Source organism: Bacidia gigantensis (genome assembly GCF_019456465.1).
Source record: "Bacidia gigantensis strain McMullin 20006 chromosome Unknown contig_231, whole genome shotgun sequence".
In the NCBI taxonomy this organism is placed as follows: Eukaryota; Fungi; Ascomycota; class Lecanoromycetes; order Lecanorales; family Ramalinaceae; genus Bacidia; species Bacidia gigantensis.
The window spans coordinates 1,086,467-1,107,565 of record NW_025408598.1 but is presented as its reverse complement, the minus strand read 5'-3'; the positions used below and the strand labels follow the sequence as shown (position 1 = coordinate 1,107,565).

The window sequence follows — 21,099 nt, the reverse complement described above, 5'->3', positions numbered from 1 at the left end:
TGTGGCTAGTCGAAAGCCATCTAATCAACTCCTTGTCAACTCTATTGTATATTGTATGCGTGTGACGCCAGTCCATGTCCTCTTCATCTCCATGACATCTTACTTGATCTTCGGTATGAACATCGGCACCTCCTCCTTCCACTTCTTATAGTCGTCCCTATCCCCGTACCTCTTATCGTACTTGCTCTCACTCAACGGCACCCCACTGACCTTCAACAGCAAGAAAGTGACGAAAGCGGGGCTCACCCCTGCCATGGCTCCCGCCGCGACCTTTCCTAGCAGACCCCATCCCGCCAGACCCATTCCCACTTGACCAGGCCCACTAGCCAGCACGCCGACTGACAATGTTGCAATCCCCGTCCACAACGTCGACTCCCCGAAATAATTGGGATGTCGGCTCTTCCCCCACAGGCCCCTGGTCAAGAAATCCTCTTCATGCTTCTTGGCCTTCTTATCCTGCACCCACTGGTTCTTCTGCCTGTCTGCCGCCACTTCGAAACTGAGCCCTCCTACATAGAGGAGTAAGCCGATGATGTCAGTCACACCGACGAAGGCAGGCAAGGCGGCAAAGGTCGAGGCTGGAAGAGAATTGATAGCGAGGACGGGCATCAAGCAGAGAGAGACCCATGTTGCTTGCGCGAAGAAGGCGCCGAGGAATTTGGGAGGGGATTGGCGAATGTTGTCGAAGCGGGAGTCGCGGCCGGAGTCGGAGGAGATGCGGGAGAAGAGGTAGGAACCCACTGTTGAGAATTGTTTGATCAGTATGATGGGTTCGAAACCGACTTCGTTTATGAAAGGGCAGGGCAAGAAGGGTTTACGGAGGGAAGAGGATACGTACGCCTTGTAGCCCAAATGCTAACCGCAACGCTCAGAACGATCTGCCTCCAATTGACGCCGGCATTGGCTCCGCCCTTCAATGCAGCCAACAGGTTCGGCCAAGCTGGTAACACCTTGCCTGCAGCAGAAGCTGCATAGCGGGCACGGATGGTGGGAAGGTAGAGGGACAAGCCCACACACGAGAGGTAAGTTAGTGAGCCAGAGAGGTCATAAAAACGCTCTGTTTGAGCGATGATGGAGGGGATGGCAACGCCACCCTGGATGGCGTAGGCGAGGGCTATGGATGGCACGAGCGTGGAAAGGAACGGACGCGAGAATGAGGTTGCGTGGAGGAGGGTAGAGAGGACGGCCATTTTTGAAAATGGGAGAGGGTGCGCAAGTTCTGTAGATTGGGTCTTTCTTGAGTGAGAAACAGAGGGAGACGGTTGTAGATGAGGAGGGGAACGAGAAGGAAGTGGGTGTGAAATGATTGATGGCTACATGGCGCTCGATGACTTTATGTTTACCTCTGGGAGCGGAGGAGATGGAGTGTTGGTTGTGACGTTGATTCTTGGGCGGGGCTGATCGTACTCGTATTCATTCTTCGTCAGAGCTCGAATTCGTGCTTGTAGTCTCTCTATGCTCAGTCAATACCGAACGCTATCAATGATCTTCTATCTCTACGCTTTTCCCTTTCGCTAAACTAGAAACATGCCGTTCGTAGCCTCGATCCAGATCGTTGCAAGCTGTCATAATGCCTTTAATCCACCCTTGACTGATCCCTCTTCAACTCAGGTTAAATCCCGCCCCAGCATTGACGCTATAAAGCAGCCTTTCCTTCAACGTTTTCTCGTCGTGGTAGACTGGAAGCTTTAGCAGGTTCACGCATGTGCTCGTGCTCGGTAATCTGGTCTGATCCGGACCAGAGTCTCTGATGCTAAATCGCGGATTGAGATTTCCAAATCCTAGGAGCGGACCTCGAGGCGTGCTCGTTACGAATTTCAGTACCTTTGCCACATCTTCTGACGACAAGCTTTGCATCACCTTCCAGAAGAGCTCGATAGAAGGATGCTCCATCCCGTCATCACCGATGACATACACGCCACCGTATTGCGTGTTGGCACGCAGGTCAGATATCGAGACTTCCGTGCCTGAGCCACCGATAAGAGTCTGCAGCTCCGATTGATTGAACATACTAAGCCAGTTGGGAGAAACAATGGTGCCAAGACCGCTTAGAAATGCAGAGGTCTGAAGGTAAGGCTGCTGTTGTAAGCGATAGCGGGCCACAGCTGCAATGTAAACGAGCCGATTGTCGTTGGTCACCGGAGTGCTGGAGCCGTCCGGGCGAAGGTCACGAGTGATGGTCTTGGTTTGAGTCGGAGACAGCTTGAGTGTCTCACTGATGGTGAAATCAAGGCCAAAATCCTCTTGCACATTACCCGGATAATTCTTGAGCTCGAGAAGGCCTTGATAGAATCCCTCATCCAAGTCTCGGAGGTCATTCAGACTAGCCCTGTAACCGGTCTCTTTGCTGCCAGATCCAGTCCCTCCAGTCAGGGCCCACTTCAACAAAAAGAATGGGGCAAAATGTACGTCTACAAGAATGCCTTCGTAGAGACACTTGCCAACAATTCGACCCAGAAATTCGTACCTTCGAAGCAGATCTCGGACATTGTCGTTCCAGTCTGGAGACCCTTCTTTATACAAAGCTCTCCTCATCGTCTCTTTTCGCTCTTCTACCGTTGCCGGATTTGGGAAGAGTAAATGTTGATCGTTGGTGACGAAGAGCGACTCTTGACCATGAGCTGCCGCAAAAGCCTCGCCAGTGACGCTAGTCAAGAATTCTTTCGTTACGCCACCCCCATCGATGCCTTCCTCTACGGTTCCAAATTGATCCACAAACCTGATTTGTATGGGTTCCTTGAGCCCTTCGCCCAGGTCGTAGTACTGGTTGTATGCATCGTCGAAAACATGCTCTCTACGCACAGTGGCACGATGTCGGCTGATATTCCCAGTCGGGGAATTCATCATCGCATATCGCCACTCATCGGCATCAGTGGTACCTCGTCGACGTTGCTGATCGAGTGCCACAAATTGTCTGAAAACTTGCACTCTGGTGTGGAAGGGGATGAAGAAAGGCATGTTCTCCAGGATTCGGAGACGCGGCGTCACAGAATCTAGATATTTTCGCTTCGAAGCTTTTCTTTGCTGCGCTTTGAGGCGTTCCATATTTCGAAGTTGTTGAACTCTATGCGTTCCGACAAGTTGCGGATCATCGGCATAATGATTGTGGTCATCGTAATCATGCCCAGCCCCAGCGAAATTTCTCGATATTGGTTCGTCGACTTCCTCATATGATTCTTCGATCTGACGTCCGTGTTCCTCTTCCTCTACAACTGAGGAAATAAACCTGTCCATCTCAAAGTATCTTGTCATAAGCCACAGATTCTTGGGAAGGAATTTCCTTCTTGAACTAGTGAAATTTAGAAAGGAATGCCGGAGCTTCAGAGGGGGGTACACATACTCTCGCTCATAGATCATTCGCAGCACACCAACAACAAGTCCCTTCACCGACGTGACCGTCATACCACTGATATCGCCAACTTCTCTTTCCTCTGCTTTGATTGATGAATAGTCGTCCATATCACCCGGATGAGAATCGATCTTTCTAAAATAGGAACCGATGCTTTGACTTGCCTCCTTTCTGTCCTCGCCTGCTATTTCGGAAGAGTACCAATACAAAGCGAATGCAAGGTTCCTCAAGAAGACGGCTAGACTTTCTATGTGTGACATTGGCAAAGCACTTTGTCTGGTCCATGACGCATCGGGAGAAGGATCCGTGGTTCCTGAAAGGAACTCGTCGTCGTCCATGACTTGGAGATTGAAGGTGTAAAGCTCTAAAAATAGCAGAACCACCCGCCATTCCTGATCTTTTGTTTCTCTGATGGCTGTAGGTACGCTGATAGAACCACGAACATTCTGCTTATTTGTGGAAAGACAAGAAATCGCTTGTTGCGGGTCCTTGAAGATAGACTGGAAGACCTGTGTCGATTTCGCTGCTTCGTAAAAGTATTTAGTGGCTGGTAGAACCTGTCGATCGTTTCGTCGTGTGACAGATGAACCTCGGTAGAGCCAGAATTGGATATCGCTTCTTCGCTTGGGAAAGACCCTCAACAGCGTCAGGACATAGCTTGCCAGGGTCGAGGCTTCTGAGGTATGCCCTGGAGCTCGAGGTGTTGCTCTATCGGACTCTAGCCTTGTCAGAAGTCCAGAAACACTTTCCTTGCTTATAAGATCCAGCATCTGAGAACGTATGAAGTCTGGCAGCCTCTTCGCTGACGATACTTGTAATTCACCATTGACGACCTGGTTATCCAAAAGCTCGACCGCGTCTATACGGCGACCAATGTCGTCGGCTAGGGTGGAAATAAGTTTTGATACTATTGTGACATAATGCGTATCAGGCTGAAGCGGAGTTTTCACGGTACCAGTAGAGTTCCGATGGAAATATATGAAGCGTGAGAGGAGCCAGAGAAGTCTATCATCTACGTCGGCCTGTAACAAATCTTTAGTTGACTTGTTAGCCAGCGATTTGCTAAGGGCACCGGCTAGGAGCCTATAATCAACACGGAAAGACAGATCTCGAAGATTATCAGCGAAGCCAGGTAACTGGTCTTGTGTCAGATATGCCCAGGCGAAGCCTTCGTATGCTGCCTCGGAACGCGTGTTCGCCCGCACCAAGAGCTCAACCACCGCGGACTGAATAGCACTAGGCTCGGCGTGAGCTCGAGCCGCATCCAACACCGCTTCATAGTACTCGAGTGAATGTAGGGCCAGAAATGGAGCAGCCGTAGCTGTCAGGTTTGAAAGCAGGTAGAGAAGCGAAGTCACAATCTCCGGCGAATAGGTCTTTGCACTGTGGTTGCGAAGGGCTTTGACGACCGTTTTCCCCAAAGAGAACGTTGGATAGTTGCAAGCTTCTTGGCTCATCGAGAATCCATTGCAAGTGAATGCATGGTATCTCTTCCCAAAGTGCTGGATCCGCCGTATATCTTCTTCCGATCTCGGTGAAGCAAACTGGGCGAGAAGTCTCAACTGTTGTAGACATTGAGCAGGGGTTTCGTACGACGTGTTCGACATCTCTCGTGTGTTCCACCGCTCGAGTGAATCCCAATGCTGCCTCCATATCTTTCGAGTCTCCTTCCGGCTTCTGTGTCCCCGCCAGGTCCGCTGTATGCAAGTAGCAGCTGGGGGACGTTGCCGCTGTTGCTCCCTGAGGACTCGCTCTTGTTTTGCGTGTGTAACAGGATTTTGGGAAGTCTGGATAGTAGCGGAAGGCTTTGGAGAGCCATAAGCGGCGAACGGATTGTTATTTCGTCCAGATAGATTGACTTGACGTTTGGATTTGGTGTTCCCGGTGAATGTAGGATACATGATCTACGGGGAGGTTATGGAGAAATTTCTTATACATCCATCCTATGTCAGTGAGAGACAACACTACTCTCTTAAGCCTCTGGTCGTAGACATGAGACTGACTGGAACATGAGCAGACTAATCAACTGCTAAAGCTGTGTTTGTAATGACCATGCAAGACGCTTTTCACTCGACATCACACGCTAATCGATAAGATTAGATTAGAAGCTTACGCTTTGGCGGGAATCACCACCTCGTCAGTCTGTGCGAGGTGGAAGGCACAGAAATCAGTGGATGGTCCACCAGGATACACACCGGAATAGACGTAGTGATTGATGGATTTTTGCATAGATTTCATGCTTCCACTGTCTTGGCCACGCCTTGAGACCTCCGCTAAGGATACTGACAATCAGAATACCCCTTTATACATCTTCCATCTCATCGTCCCACCCACCGTCCTCCAGTAACCTGCCTCTGACTCTCTCTCGTACACTAGTCATTTCTTCGCCGAGCGCATCGGCCCATTGACCTTCGATGACGCCTACTTTGTCTTTCAGGTCCGCGGTCAACCGCCTCTCCTCCTGCTGCGGATATGAGTCGACATTACTCAACCTGCCATCATTGACCTCGACCTTGCATTTTGCACTTAGAGCACAAGAACGAATCTCATGGAGGAGGCAGAGTAGGTTGATCTGGGACTCGATGAATTGAAACGTCGCCTTCTCTGCGTGACCCAGGAGAATATAGAGGTATTGCAGTGGATGATCGTAGTAGTCGGGGTTTTCTTCATATTCGTCGGCAGGAATTCGAATCTCAAACCGCAGTGGTATCTCGTGTGGTATCTTGTGCAAGACGGATTCCTTCATGATGGGCGCAATTTGCCAGAAAGCGTCCAACTGCATCTCCACACCCCTCGCCACATTGTGCTCTATGACAGTCATGAAAGCATGTGCTCGATCTGCCACTGCCTTTTCAATTTTCTTTCGGCGATCAAGGCTATCCTGGGAGAAGAACTTCTCAGCGTCTACTACCTTGGCATGATTTTGAGATTGCTTGTAGGGCAAAAGAACCACATTTTTATATTTGTCATTGCGTTCACTTAGAAGGTCATAGGTCCGGCGATGCAGTGTCTCCCTGGCTTCGAAGAGCCATTTAAGCTGAGTCAATTTTTCAAGCAACTCGGGTTGTTCGTCGCCTTCTTCCTGCGGCATATTTGGACTCCTAGACTGTGCGTCGGAAAATAGAGCACTGCTCAAATTCTCTAACGAGGATGTGGCATGCGCGATACGTGCGGCAAACAAAGGGTGAAGTGGAGAGACGACCATGTCCTGGAACATGTCGAAGTCCGCTTGCGCAGTGTCTTTAGCGGATTGTTGCATTTTACCTTCCAGTTCAGCTTCAAGCGCGTCGAATTGCTCCTGAGTCATATCATCATACTCCATGCGATATTGCAAGTCTTGTCCATGCAAAGAACGCTGGTGCTCGCACCAAGAATCTGCTCGCTTACGTGTTTTCTGGTATTCGGATTGGTATTTGCCACGTATTGAGTCTGGCTCGTCCATATCATGAAGAGAACGTACAACCGCTCTTACGTCCGCAAGGTCAGGATGGTTGTTGTTGACGGCCGGATGATGTCTAGGGTATGGTGGAGGTAGAGTAACTAGACGTGAGATGTCCAGGCCTCTGGCATCAGGAGTGAAAGGAGGAGCTGATGCTGGTGTAGGCGGGTTTGGAGGAGGTGGTGGATACGCAGGATTAGGTACCTCTTCATGCCATCCAATCTTTTCGGGGGATACTCGTTAAGTCCATAGTTTCCATACTGGCTTGGCTCTACCGGTAATTGTGGCCCTCTTGGCCCGCCCGACCCTTGGTGATCAAAGAACATGCCTGAGTCTCGCGCTTCTCGTGGCAGACCCATGAACTTAGACTCCCGCTTTGTTCTGCCGAGGACACTGAATCCATCATTTGCCGCAGAGCCTGATTGAGACGGGGCCTCCCACCAACGGCTTGGTGGCCTTCCTCTCGAATTCATTTCATCCTCGGGTCCGGTAACAACACTCATGCTCGCTATGGGGGAGAGACAAGGGATAAAATCCTTGACACCTCCTGCTGCTGGAGGCTGGAGGGGACTTGTAGTAGTGGCACTACTAGGTGAATCTACCTTTCGACTCATGGACGAAATTTCGTCTTGGGACGAGGAGTCGGCCATGGCGCTCGAGGTATTGCTTACTCGCCTTGAGGTATTTTCTGGAGTACCACAATCTTCTTCGGCATCTTCCTGTTCAGTGGGGATCGGTCGAAAGAGATCACGTACAAGCCGACCTATATTGATATCTTCATTCTGAAATAAAGCAGCATACTGCTCTCGCCGAATCCTCGATTCAGCCACAATGAATTGAACGAAAAGCTCTAGTCTTTTAGAATCGTCGACCGCATCTGCTTCACGCTCAGCAAAATTCCGGTGCCGCTCAACAGCACGCTCAGCAAAAGCCTTTGGGCTCTCAGGTCCGATTAAATCGGACACAGGACGCTCCTTCGCAATGGTTGAAGGTGTAAGTGGTACTGGAAGTGCGTCGTCCTGGTTTGGAGTATGCAAGATATGAGATATAGGACGCTGTTCGGAATGACCGGGCATTGACAAAGAGAGCTTTTGTGAGAGCCGCCACAGGCGTCGAGGAGCAGCTCCAGCACTGCTTACTTGACGATCAGCCCCTGATGCAGAAGCTGGTGGTGTTGGCGTCGAGCTGTGATTTGAATCCTCCGGCAAAGCAAGTTCTTGCGTCACGGGAGCAGAACGAAATGTGACCGATTTTCCAGAAGACATTAGCTCTCCACTCCCCGGTGTTCTGCGCGTTCGATCTCGGCGACTAGATCCGCTATTTAGAACATTGCCTAAATTTAGATTGGTCGGTTTGACAGGTTCATGAACCTGCCAAGGAGCTGCATCCGTATCTAGACCCATCGGAGGATTACTTGTTGCTCGCTCTTTCCCATGTTTGCTTTCACTGCGGCGTTCTCGAAGACCAACAACGCTACGATTGCGTAAGGCAGCAGTCCGGACGAGGCCCCCAGTTGACGAGTCTCTCCTTCTGTGACTTGGGGTCGATGCAGATGCTGATGCTCGTTCATCCTGGGTCATGGGCTGCTTTCGTAAGATACTTCCGGTATCAATATGCAGGGATGTTCCGCCATTTGGTTGAAGATGGACTGTAGCCTCAGCATTTGTAGACTCTTCTTGCCAATTTGCTGGCGTGGGAGGTACGGTGTCCAGACGTGTCCCATGACCCGGCGGATGTCTTGTGCGGTGTGAAACTGCAGGGCCTCTTTCTACTGCAGGGCTTTCTATGGGTCTATTGAGACTCTGTGTTCGCGCACCCCCAGGCGGAGGAGCCTGGGGCGGAGGGGGCAGCGGCATTCCTGGCTCCCAAGCGGGAGACGAATAGATAGCTACGGGTGTTGGGCCTTTCGCTAAAGTAATGTCTCCCGTTGACGCAGCCCTTCTTGCAGCAGGCGCACTTGCACTAGGGCTGCTTGAATTCTCACCATGACTTTGTAGCTCCAATTGAGCTGTATTGATGTGTAACGCGCTTGTTGCATTGTTTCTAGCCCGAGAAGTGAACGATGATATTAGCCTATTAGTATGATCTTTAGATGACGATCTCAGCCTGGAGCCGGGCCCCTGTAATGATGGCGGTGGGGGGAAATGTGAGGCAGATGAGAGACTCGGAGAAGCGCTCGTTGATGAGCTCTGCCGTGGTAAAGGCCCCCTTGCAGAGTGTCTCGAGGCAAAGTCGGGTGAGATGGGATTAGCTGATGTAAGGGGTGTAGTATGTCTCGAAACGTCAGTGTCTGGTGTATTTGTCTCCGACGGGGATATAGCGGTGGATGTAGGCCGAGAAGAACCACGGGTGTCTGGTTCCCTGCGCGGGGAGTATGGGGGTGGTGGAGATGATACAGGTTCTGTTCTCCCAATTAGTCTCTCTACGATAGACGACCGCCTCTATGTTGAATACCATCTGGTCCCACAGGCCTGGGGGCGAGCGCAACTATTCTCTGGTTTTGCCGCGTGTGTGGAGTTGAATGAGGGGAACCATTGCTGATAGGACCCCATTGTTGAGGATTGTATGCCGTGGGGAAGCTGGACGTATGACGAACATTCGAGGGCGACACAGCACTCATGGCTCCGCCAGAGGGAGTGAAGGCAGAATGCGGATGAGCTGAGAAAGGTGTACTCAGCGTTGTTGACGTGATCGGGGTTTGTCCTGCTGCCCCAGCGCCTAGGTGTGTAGTCCTGGCATTCTCCAGGCTCGTCGTGAGCAGGTTGGGAGGTTGCAAAGCATTATTCTGCCTTCTCCTGGGAGTCCGCGGTAGGATGACTGGACCGAGATTGTTGGAAGAATGGGGGTTGTTCATTATTGCCAACAGGCAGAGGCCTCGCTAACAGCCTCCACCGCTTCTGATTATGGCATGGCCATGTCTATGCTTAGGAACACTTTGATGAAACGCACTTCTGATCGGCGTAGCTTCAGCCAGTATCGTGCCAGAGGACGGGGTATGAAGAATTGGGAGCTAGGCACATGGCTTGCGAGACAAAGTCAGGCCGAGAAAGGAAACGCGAATATGGACTGGTAGTGAGCGTAGTGCGGCCTCATAAAGCGCGATTGGGCGGGAGATGTATCTGGTCACATCGCCTGCGCGACGTTTATGCTATTCTTTGCATATGGGAACGGCCTGGGGCCAATTGCATTCCCTCTTGCGAAGGTTGCGGCTGGACTTGATGCTAGGGAGACAGGGGGAGTCCTTTAGGGCGGCTTAGGGAGGCCTCTAGGAGTCTAGGGTGCATCTGGCGACTCTCCCCTTGCTTGTTCAGGTAAGCTTCCTTCGAGCTCGGCGCTTAGAGATCTTCCACTCTCACACAGTCCAAATTCACCGATAGGCAGTGAGCTTTCTCAAAGGATCAACAAAGACCTGCTGCAGCACACCTGCACTCGGCATGTCTACTTGTAGGTACTAGTGAGTCCAGAGAGAGAATTGCATGAGCATTATGGTAATCTATATTCAGCTAATTCTGTTGGACAATGGCATCGAGTTGATGTGCTTGGATGACCACATCCAGATACCTTACCATAGACTCAATAAAGACGCATGCCGCCAATGGCACCATACTCCCTCTGTTCCTTAAAAGAAATCTATCATACATGACTCTATCAGTGAGACCCATGCGGGGAATTAAAGTGCTTGAGAAAAAAGTCGACCCAGCGTCAAGAGAAGAATTGAAGCTTGTTCAAAGTGATGTCAATAATAGATCGGCCCGGAATGTCATACAGTGTAATCATGCCTTGGCGGCTTCTTCCTCTGCTTGCTCAGAAGCACCATCAGTATTACCAGTCGGTCCTTGCGATTTGGCGTATTCGTGATAGACAGCAAGTGCTTCGTTGACCTTCTCACGCAATCGCTCGTTATCCTCAGTCCTGGTTCCGTTAGCGTATTTCCTATCCATCAGCAGCATCGAACTTACAGAGCCACCAATTCAGGTGGATCCATTTCTAGCAACATGCCAGTAATCTTTCCGGCCAATTCAGGTTGCATGACTTGAATCTTTGGATAGATTGATTCGCCGAGCATTTGCTTCTGTTGTGCTGGAGGCATGCCCGACATCTGATCAAGCATTGATGAACCGGGGCCAGCCCCTGGAGCCATACCACCGGGAGCACCGCCCATGCCGCCAGGTGCACGACCTTGTTGCATACCGCCCATTTGTCCTGGCTGCATACCCATTGCCATACCCCCACGACCAGGCTGGCCACCGTATTGCTGAGGACGACCATCTCTTCCACGCATTCCAGGAACTCCCATCATCTGTTGAGGCATACCTTGTAGACTAGGCACTTGTCCACGCCCACCCTGTCCTCCCCGGCCGATCTGAGCCTGCATCTGGGCGAGGACAGCAGGAGAATAACCCATTGCTCCTGGGAACCCAGCAGAAGCTCCTTGTGGCATTGCGCCGAAGGGCATCTGACCAGGCATTCCGAAAGGATTTTGGGGCATTTGTGGACCTCCCATCCCTCCACGATTACTCTGTTGAGCTTGCATCCCTGAAAACTGTCCAGCACGCCCACCTTGCATGCCCGGTAGAATCATCCCTGGTTGCGGTCCAAATGGCATGCCTGCACGACCTCCCGCATTTGGTGCCATCATTTGTGGTTGTTGACCAGGACCGTAGAACATGGCGGGTTGAATGAATTGTTGCTGCTGCTGGGCGGCAGCTTGTTGCTGCATGCGTATCTGATTGCGAGCTTGCAAGCTTGATTCAAGCTGGTTCTTGCGGACATCTTTACGCTGGGCAATAGTCACATAGAGGGGCTTACCATCGACCATCTTCTGATGGAAATCATTAATGGCCTTGGTCGCTTCGTCCGGATGGCTGAAGCATACAAAGCCGAAGCCCTTGCTTTTACCAAGGGTTGGCTTGGAGGCAACTTTCTTTTCCGTGTCTTTCTCTTCCTCTTCGTCTTTGCCGTCCTCCTCTGCTTTCTCCTCACCCTCGTTGGCCTCCGACTTCTTGTTCTCCTTGTCTTTTTCGTCATCTACTGAATCCTTGCTGTCGGATCCTGTAATGGGATCGCGCATGACCTTGGCAGATGTCACCGTACCGACTGATGTGAACATCTCCCGGAGTTTCTCATCGTCAATATCGTCGGCAAGGTTTTTGACATATAGATTAACGTTCTGGTACTTGCTTGCTTTCTCCTGCCTAGCGGCCTCGTACTGCTTGCGAAGCTCTTCTTCACGCTCTGACTTCTTTTGCGCTCGTCCAACGTAGAGTTTCTGACCCTTGAAGTCCTTGTCATGAAGCTCGTCCACGGCTTTAGTCGCAGATTCATGCTGTGCGTAATTAACGAATCCAAAACCACGACTTTTGCCAGTTTCCGGCTCTCGTGTGATGGCCGCAGACGTGACTTCACCATACTTATCAAAAAGCTGGTTAAATTCATCGTCCGTGACTTCCGACTCGATATTCTTGACATAGATGTTAGTGAAGTTGGCCTTGATCTCGTCGAATTTGCTTTCACGATCCTTGCGTGGAATGTGATGGCCAACGAACACCTTCTTGTCGTTCAGCAACATGCCGTTCACTTTCTCGATTGCTCTGCTTGCCCCTTCGCCAGAGTCGTAATGAACAAAGCCGTACCCTTTTGAAGCCCCAGTTTCGTCAGTGGCCACTTTACAACTCAAGATGTTGCCAAAGGACGAAAAGGTGTCATGCAAGGCCTTGTTATCAATTGCGTTGTCCAAGTTCTTGATGAAAACATTACCCTGGCCAGTTTTGCGCAAAGCAGGATCACGCTGAGACCACATGATTCGGCATGGTTTGTTCTTAATAAGAGTGTAGTTCAACTCCTCCATAGCACGCTCACCATCATTCGTATTGTTGTAATTTACGTAGGCATAGCCTAGAGAACGGCGAGTTACAGCATCCCGGCAGACTCTGATTGAAGCGACTTGACCGATCTGAGAGAACAACTCGAATAGCATGGCCTCTGTAACACCTTGATCTAATTCACCGACGTAGAGCGAAGCCGAGTGAGGCTGATTGCTGCCTCCTGGCACGGCAGAGCTCGGTGTCTGCTCGGCGTCTTGTCCATTTGGAGACTGCCCTCCTCCCACACTGGTGTCGATGCCGTTAGGGACCCCATTTGGGGCAGCTGGAGGCTTATCATCGATCGAAAGCTTCTCAAGTGAGGGAGGGTTGGTATCGGCAGCGGCTTGGGTTGACATGATTGCAGCTGTGTAAAGGATCAAAATCAGCTATCCCACTAATGTAATGCGCGAAGGCAATCGAAGGCAGAATTCTTGCGTACCGAGGATGGAAGCTCAGTGATTTCTGGTTGAAAGGAGGAACTTGAGAATCTTCTGTATGTTTCGGTCAATAATCATACAAAGGAGGCTGGATGCATGTATGGTGAAGGTGAAGGGTTTTGTAGGGGCTTTGGGACAAAGAATTGAGGTCACACACACCCTGGCGGAGATTTTAATCTGGGTTTTTTGAGATTTTCAAATTTTTTTCTGGATTCACGAATATTTTACTGATGGGGAAGGGCAAAGATACAGCGACAACAACAACAACAAAGGGCGGATTCTGAAAAGTAGTTGGTGCTGTTGATGATGAGTCTTGTAGATGGGCGTGAGGCAGCTTTTTTTCAAGCGTGCCAAGAGAATTGCTATGGCGCTAACGGGAGTGGCTCATGCTGCTAGAACTATGGAAATGGAAGGCAGGAGCTTTCTAGCGTAAAATCGCCATGGCTCCTACCCGGCCCGATGAATTTTCCGAAAGACTGTTTCTCGGCTTAATTGGTTTACTGTTCAGCTGTTGGCCTGCAATACGACTTAATAGCTCGACTAAAAGTCTGTCGTAGCTTCTCAACCCTAAATTCCGAATTGCGCAGGAGCCAGCTGAGTCTGAGACGGTACGAAAGTCTGGAATAGAGATTGGAAGGAGCAAACGTGACCACTGCACCAGGTCGACGTCGGGTTGGGTAGGCACGACATTGACAGCCGCGGCTTGATGTTGACTGCAGCATCCCAAAGCAAGAGCATTGATTCCTCCTTGCGATTCGTATGTTGGCTACCCTTTGATGCCAATCTTTTTCCTTTCTTCAGAACCGCGCTTCGACTTTCTCTAAATTTTTGATACTGTCATCACGTTTTTCCCTACTGTGTCCCGATCATGTACATGGACAGCAATACTTCCTCGCATCCGCCAAGCAGAATTGGTTGCCAATCTTCGATCTAAAGCCGATCTCAAGTATCCCTTTCGCACGTGGGAACCGCCATCACCCTGTCTGGTGCGGCCGGGGAATTGAGACCATCATCAAAGCGCTGTCACAGTAGACACGCTACCAAGGAGATCAATCAACATCCATTGTATCACAGACGATAACGGCACTAGTTTGATATGTGATAACAGTCCGGAGGATGCTACCTTTATGGCGCCAGATGGTTCCTGCCTCAATATCGAACACAACTCTGAGTTAGAGGTACTTGACATAACGTCGAGCACAAATACTTGAATGACATCGTCCCTCACTGGCACCCTAATGTTGATCGGGAAGCAGCGGCGCTCTCGCTCAAGAAACTTCGAGGCATATGTTTCGTGATAACTGGCTTCCCTGACAGTGGGAAATTGAAATCCATGGCTGCGACGATTTATTGGCTCGCTACACTAGGGATTACTATAGCCACTGGCGCGGCGACCAATAATGCAACAGATACCCTCGCTCGAAAATTGGCGAGGAGCTTCAAAAGCTGAAAGACAATCCTGCATACTCAGAATGATACCCACCCGTGTCCATCGACCTGTCAATGGATCCCCGAGATGAACCGTGGGCCAGAGCAAGCACCAAGCGAAGATCGGATTCTCGAAGTCTCTGACCCATCGCAAAAGGCATCTTGCTGGCGTTGCACTACGAAACTAACCTCGAAGCAACTGGATTGGATGCAGCCAGAAGTGCTGCAGAGGAACTAGACTGGCTTTAAGCTTCTCAGGGTGGACATCATAGTATAGAGAAAATACGATCTCCTTTCATCATAGGTACAGAAGCTCAACGGTTTAGCACCATTCTTTTCAGTTCACAACAATTGCCAGCCTAGTTCGCAATGCGCCACAGTTTCTTGGAGAATTACCAAACAGTACGTGACGATCAATAGTATTCTCTTCAGCATAAGTATGGAATCCTAGACGATTCACATACACTCCTTTAATATCGCTTCAATTAGTATAGCATAGCATACGACGAATCAATTGATTGCTTCTAGTGTGCCCTGAAGATACTCTACCCTTAACAATCTAAGTTGCTGGGACCTCGAAGTCGCTTGCTAGCCTTCCTGCACCTCATCCTCTGCCTAGCTAACAGAAGTCAGAAATACACTGGTAACCTTTCTTCCCCACCAGCTTTGAGCAGTTCCTTGGCTTCAGTAAATTATCTGAATCGATATCGAGCAGAAGTCCACAGCATATGTGGTTTCTTGGCACGGTTTTATATCGGAAGCTCGAATCCTGACCCACCTAATGTGTTCCAAGCTTCAAACAACATCATTTGTATTGATAATTTTCAAACCTAGACTGCAGTAATTACTTAGCTTTGCTTGCTATGCTCGACTTCTTGGTGGTCGATCAAGCCATTGACTACACTGTTAAGAAGTGCAGTCACTCATAGACTCAATTGTAAGCGGGACGTCTCCGAAAGACACCAGGGACAAGCTTCTTGCTTTCTTTACGTGAATTCGATCGTACCATTAGCCTAGACTTTCGCGTGAGTCTGCAATCGCGTATGAGAATACATTGAAGCCTGAAAGTGATCTTCCAAGAAACCTTCTACACGGACAAGAACATACGCCGTTCTCAAGATCTGTTGTCCGGAGAGTCTCCTCTCCTCCTTGATTATCCTCTCACTCACACGACTCCATTTTTGGGCCAAGAAATGGCGACCAGTTCACTACCGACGCCACAAAGCTGTATAGCTGACCTTTGCTTGGTACCAATTGGCACAGGCTCAGCAAGTGTTTCGAAGGAGGTAACAGAAGTCACGAAACTCTTTCGTGCGGCGCAAGATCAAAGGAAGGTGCGGTCTTGCACAATGCACTCTGCTGGCACTACTATAGGTTCGCGCCTACACTTACTCTGCATTGTTTTCTCTATCCATTTCTTGAAGGAGTAAGATGCTTGAGGCTTTCTTCTCGCGACTTGATTGAATTGGGAACTTATATCTTGGCCGTGAAGGAGAGGGACACAGGCCAAATAAGCCCCTGTTTTGTCCCCATCATCAACGCAGTCGAGATCAAGCATCGACCAATTGGATGGGTGAGCTGACAATGACGACAGAGGGATCGTGGGATTCGGTGATGACTTTAATTGGTCAGGCCCATACGCTGCTTCATTCGAAAGGAGTTGTCAGGATACAAAGCGACATCAGAGTCGGGTCCAGGTAAGTTTCACGTACATATGCACCTCAAAACAATGTCAGCAACTTCATCAGACACAACTTTCCGATGCTTCGTTATATCTACACCGCGATCAATCTCAGTCTTTTCGTATTACACAATATATGCTAGTTGTTACCGTACTAAAGCAAGCTATCTCTTTAGGACGGATAAATCACAAACGGCAGCGCAGAAAGTTGAAGCTGTAGAGACTCTGCTGAAGGAGGGAGGTAAGCCGAAAGAAAAGGAGGGTAGAGGTATCATAGGTACCGCCTTAGGTGTCACAGCCAGCGTGATGACTGGAGGGGTACTATAAATTATCATAGAGGAGAAAGAAACTACGATCGTCCTTGAACATAGCTCCCTTGAACCCCAAAAATTCCAGCATTTATTGACATGCTCGTCGTGTCGTTCCCTTCCATAGAGTAACTGGTCCTTCAGAGGCTACTGGCACTATCTCAGCCGACTTAACGAGGATTAAAGCAAAGACGAAGCCGGTCGTCTAATAGAAGTTCAAGAATGCACCACTCAACCCCTGTCCCACTTTTGAGCAGTTTCTTGGCTTCATCCAACTATCTGACGCGATTTTCAAGCAGGAGCAGAATTTGGTAGGCCTTCAACAGGATATCAGTCCCAATTCCTATGAGGCATACACGACGAGAAATGAAAATGCCATGGTGGAGCTTGACGATTTCATATATTGCTCGCAATGCTGTCTGACATTTATTCATCCAACCTATTCTTTCACCCACACTGCCGCCATGCCCATGCCTGTGCCAACACACATGCTGGTGACTCCAATCTGCTGTTTTCTCCGACCAAGCTCATTGAAAAGTGTGGATACCTGCCGAGCTCCAGTACAACCAAGTGGATGACCGAAAGCGATAGCTCCCCCATTGGGATTCACTTTTTTCTCATCCAACCCTAGCTCCCTAATGCACCAAAGGCACTGACTCGCAAACGCTTCATTAATCTCATAAATATCCACCTCTTCTTTGCTAATTCTCGCTTTCTGCAATGCGACCGGAATCGCCTTCCATGGCCCAATGCCCATCAGCAGTGGCTTCACCCCAACTATAGCGCTGCTCACGAACTTTCCTACTATTTTCTGCCCCAATCTCTCCGCCGTACTTCGCTTCATCAAAAGCACAGCCGCGGCACCATCGCTGATCTGACTTGCATTTCCGGCGTGAATGCTTCCATCCTTTGCAAAACTAGCCTTGATCTTCCCCAGACCCTCTTTCGTGACGCCCTCCCTGATCCCATCATCCTTACTCACATCCACGATCTTCTCCTCGTCAGTCTTCGGATCTACCCATTTAACACCCGTCAGAGGTGCAATTTCCTCATCAAACCTTCCCTCCTTCTGCGCAGCGAGAGCTTTCTGATAACTGCTCGCCGCAAACGCATCCTGGTCCTTTCTCTTGATACCCCTATCCTTAGCCATCTGCTCACTCAACATCCCCATAGGAACTTTGCAGTTCTTCGCCTCCGGATGACTTTCGAGCAATTCTGAAAACTCTGTCACGGCACCTGGACCGTACTGCATACTCATGCTCTCGACTCCAGCGCCAATCCCAACGTCGATCATACCCGAGCGTATCGCGTTAGCGATGTCCACGCACGCTTGTAGTCCGGATGAGCATTGTCTGTTCAGGCTTTTCACAGCCGTCGATTCTGGAAAGCCAGCTACTAAAGCTGCGGCGCGGAATTCTGTTGCCCCGCCTCCTGGAGGTAGGACGCTGCCGACAGCGACGTCTTCAACCAATTCCGGGGAAATGTTTGAGCGAGAAAGAAGGGATTGGAGGCTATGCACGAGTAGATCCGAGGCGGCTGTGTCTTTGAGACCGCCTTTTCCACCTTTTGTGAAGGGCGTGCGGAGGGCACAGGTGACGACGACGTCGTCGGGGAATTTGCGAAGCAGGGAATCGCGACCGCGAGGGATGTCGGCTTCGGAGGAGGAGAGATGGGACTGTATCTGGGAGAGGCGCTGCTGTGCTGGGCTTACGGTTAGAGCGGGACAATGCAGAGGCATATTGGGTACTCACATTGAGACATTCCCGCGTTGGAACGTTCGAACTTAGCAAGTGTAAGCGTGCAGGCTGCTTCAGAAGATCTGAGGACGGGGCAGTCTTCGATCTTAATAGCTATAAGAGATGTGAAGGGGCCTCCCTCTGGCCATGCAGGCGATATAAGCCATGGCAGATGAGGGAATGAATCTTTTGCAATGGACCGAGGCAGTTAATCCCTGCGCCGATCATGCGGACCAATGACGCACGTAAAGGGCTAGACCGCGCTCAGGGGCTCGTGTCTCCAGTGCTTCACTCCAACATGCAAGTGCACTCATCAAATTTATATGTCATTATTGAGATCTGCTTTTTGACTACGTTCATCCCCTCAACATGCAGTTGACTCTCCTTGCATCGTTACATATGATGCACGCCATGGGTCTGGCATCATGAAGCTTTGTCTCATCGCTGGGTGGAGGAGAGTCGTCTCCTCATGCACGGCCCCTTGGCCAGCCCTCTCCTTCTCTTCGTTGAGAGCGATCTCCGGATCTAGTCGCAAGGGCACATCTTTCACCTCTGGTGTTGGTATTGCGACTTGGGAGCATTCTTTGTTGGGGTTATGGTGGAAGCCCGTATCCACAGGGCTCTCTCGCGCTCTCTCCCCGTTCATGGAGATGCCCAGGCCGGTACTTTGGTCTTCGATTTGAGGGGCCCTTCTCCTCTGAAGGTCTTCTGGGCGTGGTAGTAAGTTCACATCCCAAGGCTCTTCCTCTAATGCAACTCTCCCAAACTCGGCTACGATGAGCTGCATACCAAATGGATTCCTCCGCTCGTTTCGATGCGTGCTGACATGTTCAATGAACGCTCTCTCGCCCGTTACAATCTTTGTTTCTTGGCCTTGTGCTTTGCCTTCATCAAATTGGAGTCAGCAATGCTTCTTGAGACTGCGAGAGATTTCACTCCGAAATATCACTTACACAGTATACATTGATAGTCATAGATCCGATGCCTTGTTCGATGATCGGGCACAATGTGCGACTTTGCAAGGAATCGCCAACGATAGCGAACACCAGCCATCTCGCGTATTGTCTCGTCAAATCCCCATTCTCGGCCTGTTTTGACAGCATAGCCTTCGAAACTACACATCGAATTGGAACAGCCCCAATAGTAAGATTCGCCTGTCATTGAGACAGACTGATTTCGCAGGATCATGCCCTGGTTTCCAGTCCGAATAGTGCAAGCTCCTGGACAAAAGCCACCGCAATCCGTGTTTTTGGGGCTTGAGCCTGAGCTCATAGACGCCCACTTTCTGACAGGGTTCTCTTTCTCCCGGATGGCCCTAGCACTAGATGCTCTCTTCAGCGCAGGCTTGTACTCGGGTGATGCGCCTCTGTGTGCATGGTGCAGATTTGAGGACCCGTCACTCGAAGCTGAAGCGCTCTTACTTTTGCTGTTATCGTCTCGAAAAAACCCCTCTACCATAGACGCGGGCCTTGGAAAGCTGACCTGGTACCTCTTCCTGCTGGGACTTGAAGGGGCGTTGTGCGGATGATCCTTGGGTGGCGGAGTCGGCGGTGTGGATGGGTGATGGTGACTAACCCCAGGCTTCTGGATGGCTTGCTTTCGCGTACTTGGAGCTGCGTCCTCCTTGTCTGTGGCAATCCTTGTTGGGTGCTTCTGGCTTGGAGTCTCACCGCCCAATGTTTCTATGGTCTTCACGCGTCGAGGTCCCAGCCCCAGATCCACTTGCTCCGGTGAGTCAATCGGGGCTGCTTCACCTCGCACTTGCTCTGAGCCTTGCAAGTCTTCGCTGGCTTGATGATTGTCCGGTAATCTCCCCACGTGGTGTGTGGCGGTACTATTGTGTCTCCTATGACTGGCTCCTGGAATTGACTCGATCGGGCCACGCTCTGCCAACCTCATGAACAACTCGTTCAATACCGTCACACTCCGTAGCCTGCCAAAATCCGAGGCGTCCACAAGTGGGCCAAAGTCATGCACGAATCCGTCATCTTCTTGTGCGACAAGCAGGTGCCTTAAGAGCTGTCCTTGCAGCTGTATGATGATATCTTTGAATGCCTCATTGGCAATGCGGTCTCCATGTTCAAAAGCTCGGCCGAAATGCAGTCTTCCACCATCATGCGCCAATCTGACGGCTGGAGGCCCCATCTGGAGTGAACAGTCGAGCATTTCTGGAGGTAGAGCGCCTTTCTTCTTGATCATCCGCTTCTCTCTGAGCTTTTTGACCAGTTGGTCGCCGTGCTCAAAGGCTGAGACTACGGCAGCGACGCACCCAACGATCGCGACGACTTCCATTCCTGACATGTTGCAATAGTAAGTCCGTGGATTGACGAAGGCGTTTGTTCTAGCGAAATTCGCCTTACTTGGTCAGGCTTTCTGGTGTTGGCTTGAACGAGTATTTACGAAAGGTTGCGAACGTCTTTTGTTACGGGATGTCATGGTGTGAACATAGAGAAGTTGATCAGGCTCTCTGAACTCGCAAGAATGGCTTGCTTTGCCTCAATTGGGCAAGCTCCGAGTGGCTATCTGTCGTAGCTGATACCCTAGCAAAGACGGAGTCAATCGGACTGGTGCTATGATCGCGCCCAATGCCTTTGATCGCCAGTGATTGCGTGTTCGTCTTGCTATCAATTGCAGCCCACTGGTTTCAGATAAGCATTGAACCAAGCCTTTGTTGGATTCCTCACCGCAGTCGTAGATGTTGGCTCGTACTTGAAGTAGGGTACGTCATTCAAGCCTTTTTGTCGAGACTCTGCCACAGGGTAGCGTGATATCCTGCGTATGAGTAACTACTTCTGTCTTAGCAAAGTGGAACAAACAGGCTCTCTATGAAAGCGCGTGAATATAAAGGAAGAAGAGA

At 50.3% G+C, this 21,099-nt stretch overlaps 5 protein-coding genes across 5 annotated transcripts; all 5 read right to left on the bottom strand.

The window, feature by feature from the left end:
- Positions 1-99: 99 nt before the first annotated feature.
- On the bottom strand, positions 100-1,190 carry KY384_004357 (uncharacterized protein; the record flags this gene model as incomplete). Its single annotated transcript, XM_044812863.1, has 2 exons — positions 100-740; positions 839-1,190. The coding sequence occupies 2 exons, from the start codon at positions 1,188-1,190 to the stop codon at positions 100-102; spliced, it is 993 nt and encodes a 330-aa protein (XP_044670283.1).
- Positions 1,191-1,602: 412 nt separating this feature from the next.
- KY384_004356 (uncharacterized protein) lies at positions 1,603-5,250 on the bottom strand (the record flags this gene model as incomplete). The annotated part of the gene is made up of 1 exon (XM_044812862.1): positions 1,603-5,250. One exon carries the CDS (start codon positions 5,248-5,250, stop codon positions 1,603-1,605), a length of 3,648 nt encoding a protein of 1,215 aa, XP_044670282.1.
- A 401-nt stretch (positions 5,251-5,651) lies between these two features.
- KY384_004355 (uncharacterized protein) lies at positions 5,652-8,644 on the bottom strand (the record flags this gene model as incomplete). The annotated part of the gene is made up of 2 exons (XM_044812861.1): positions 5,652-7,010; positions 7,064-8,644. 2 exons carry the CDS (start codon positions 8,642-8,644, stop codon positions 5,652-5,654), a joined length of 2,940 nt encoding a protein of 979 aa, XP_044670281.1.
- Positions 8,645-10,561: 1,917 nt separating this feature from the next.
- Positions 10,562-13,008, bottom strand: PAB1 (Protein phosphatase PP2A regulatory subunit B; the record flags this gene model as incomplete). Its single annotated transcript, XM_044812860.1, has 2 exons — positions 10,562-10,700; positions 10,748-13,008. The coding sequence occupies 2 exons, from the start codon at positions 13,006-13,008 to the stop codon at positions 10,562-10,564; spliced, it is 2,400 nt and encodes a 799-aa protein (XP_044670280.1).
- A 3,937-nt stretch (positions 13,009-16,945) lies between these two features.
- On the bottom strand, positions 16,946-20,543 carry KY384_004353 (uncharacterized protein; the record flags this gene model as incomplete). The annotated part of the gene is made up of 4 exons (XM_044812859.1): positions 16,946-18,207; positions 18,258-18,356; positions 18,612-19,127; positions 19,196-20,543. The coding sequence occupies 4 exons, from the start codon at positions 20,541-20,543 to the stop codon at positions 16,946-16,948; spliced, it is 3,225 nt and encodes a 1,074-aa protein (XP_044670279.1).
- Between the last annotated feature and the right edge of the window lie 556 nt (positions 20,544-21,099).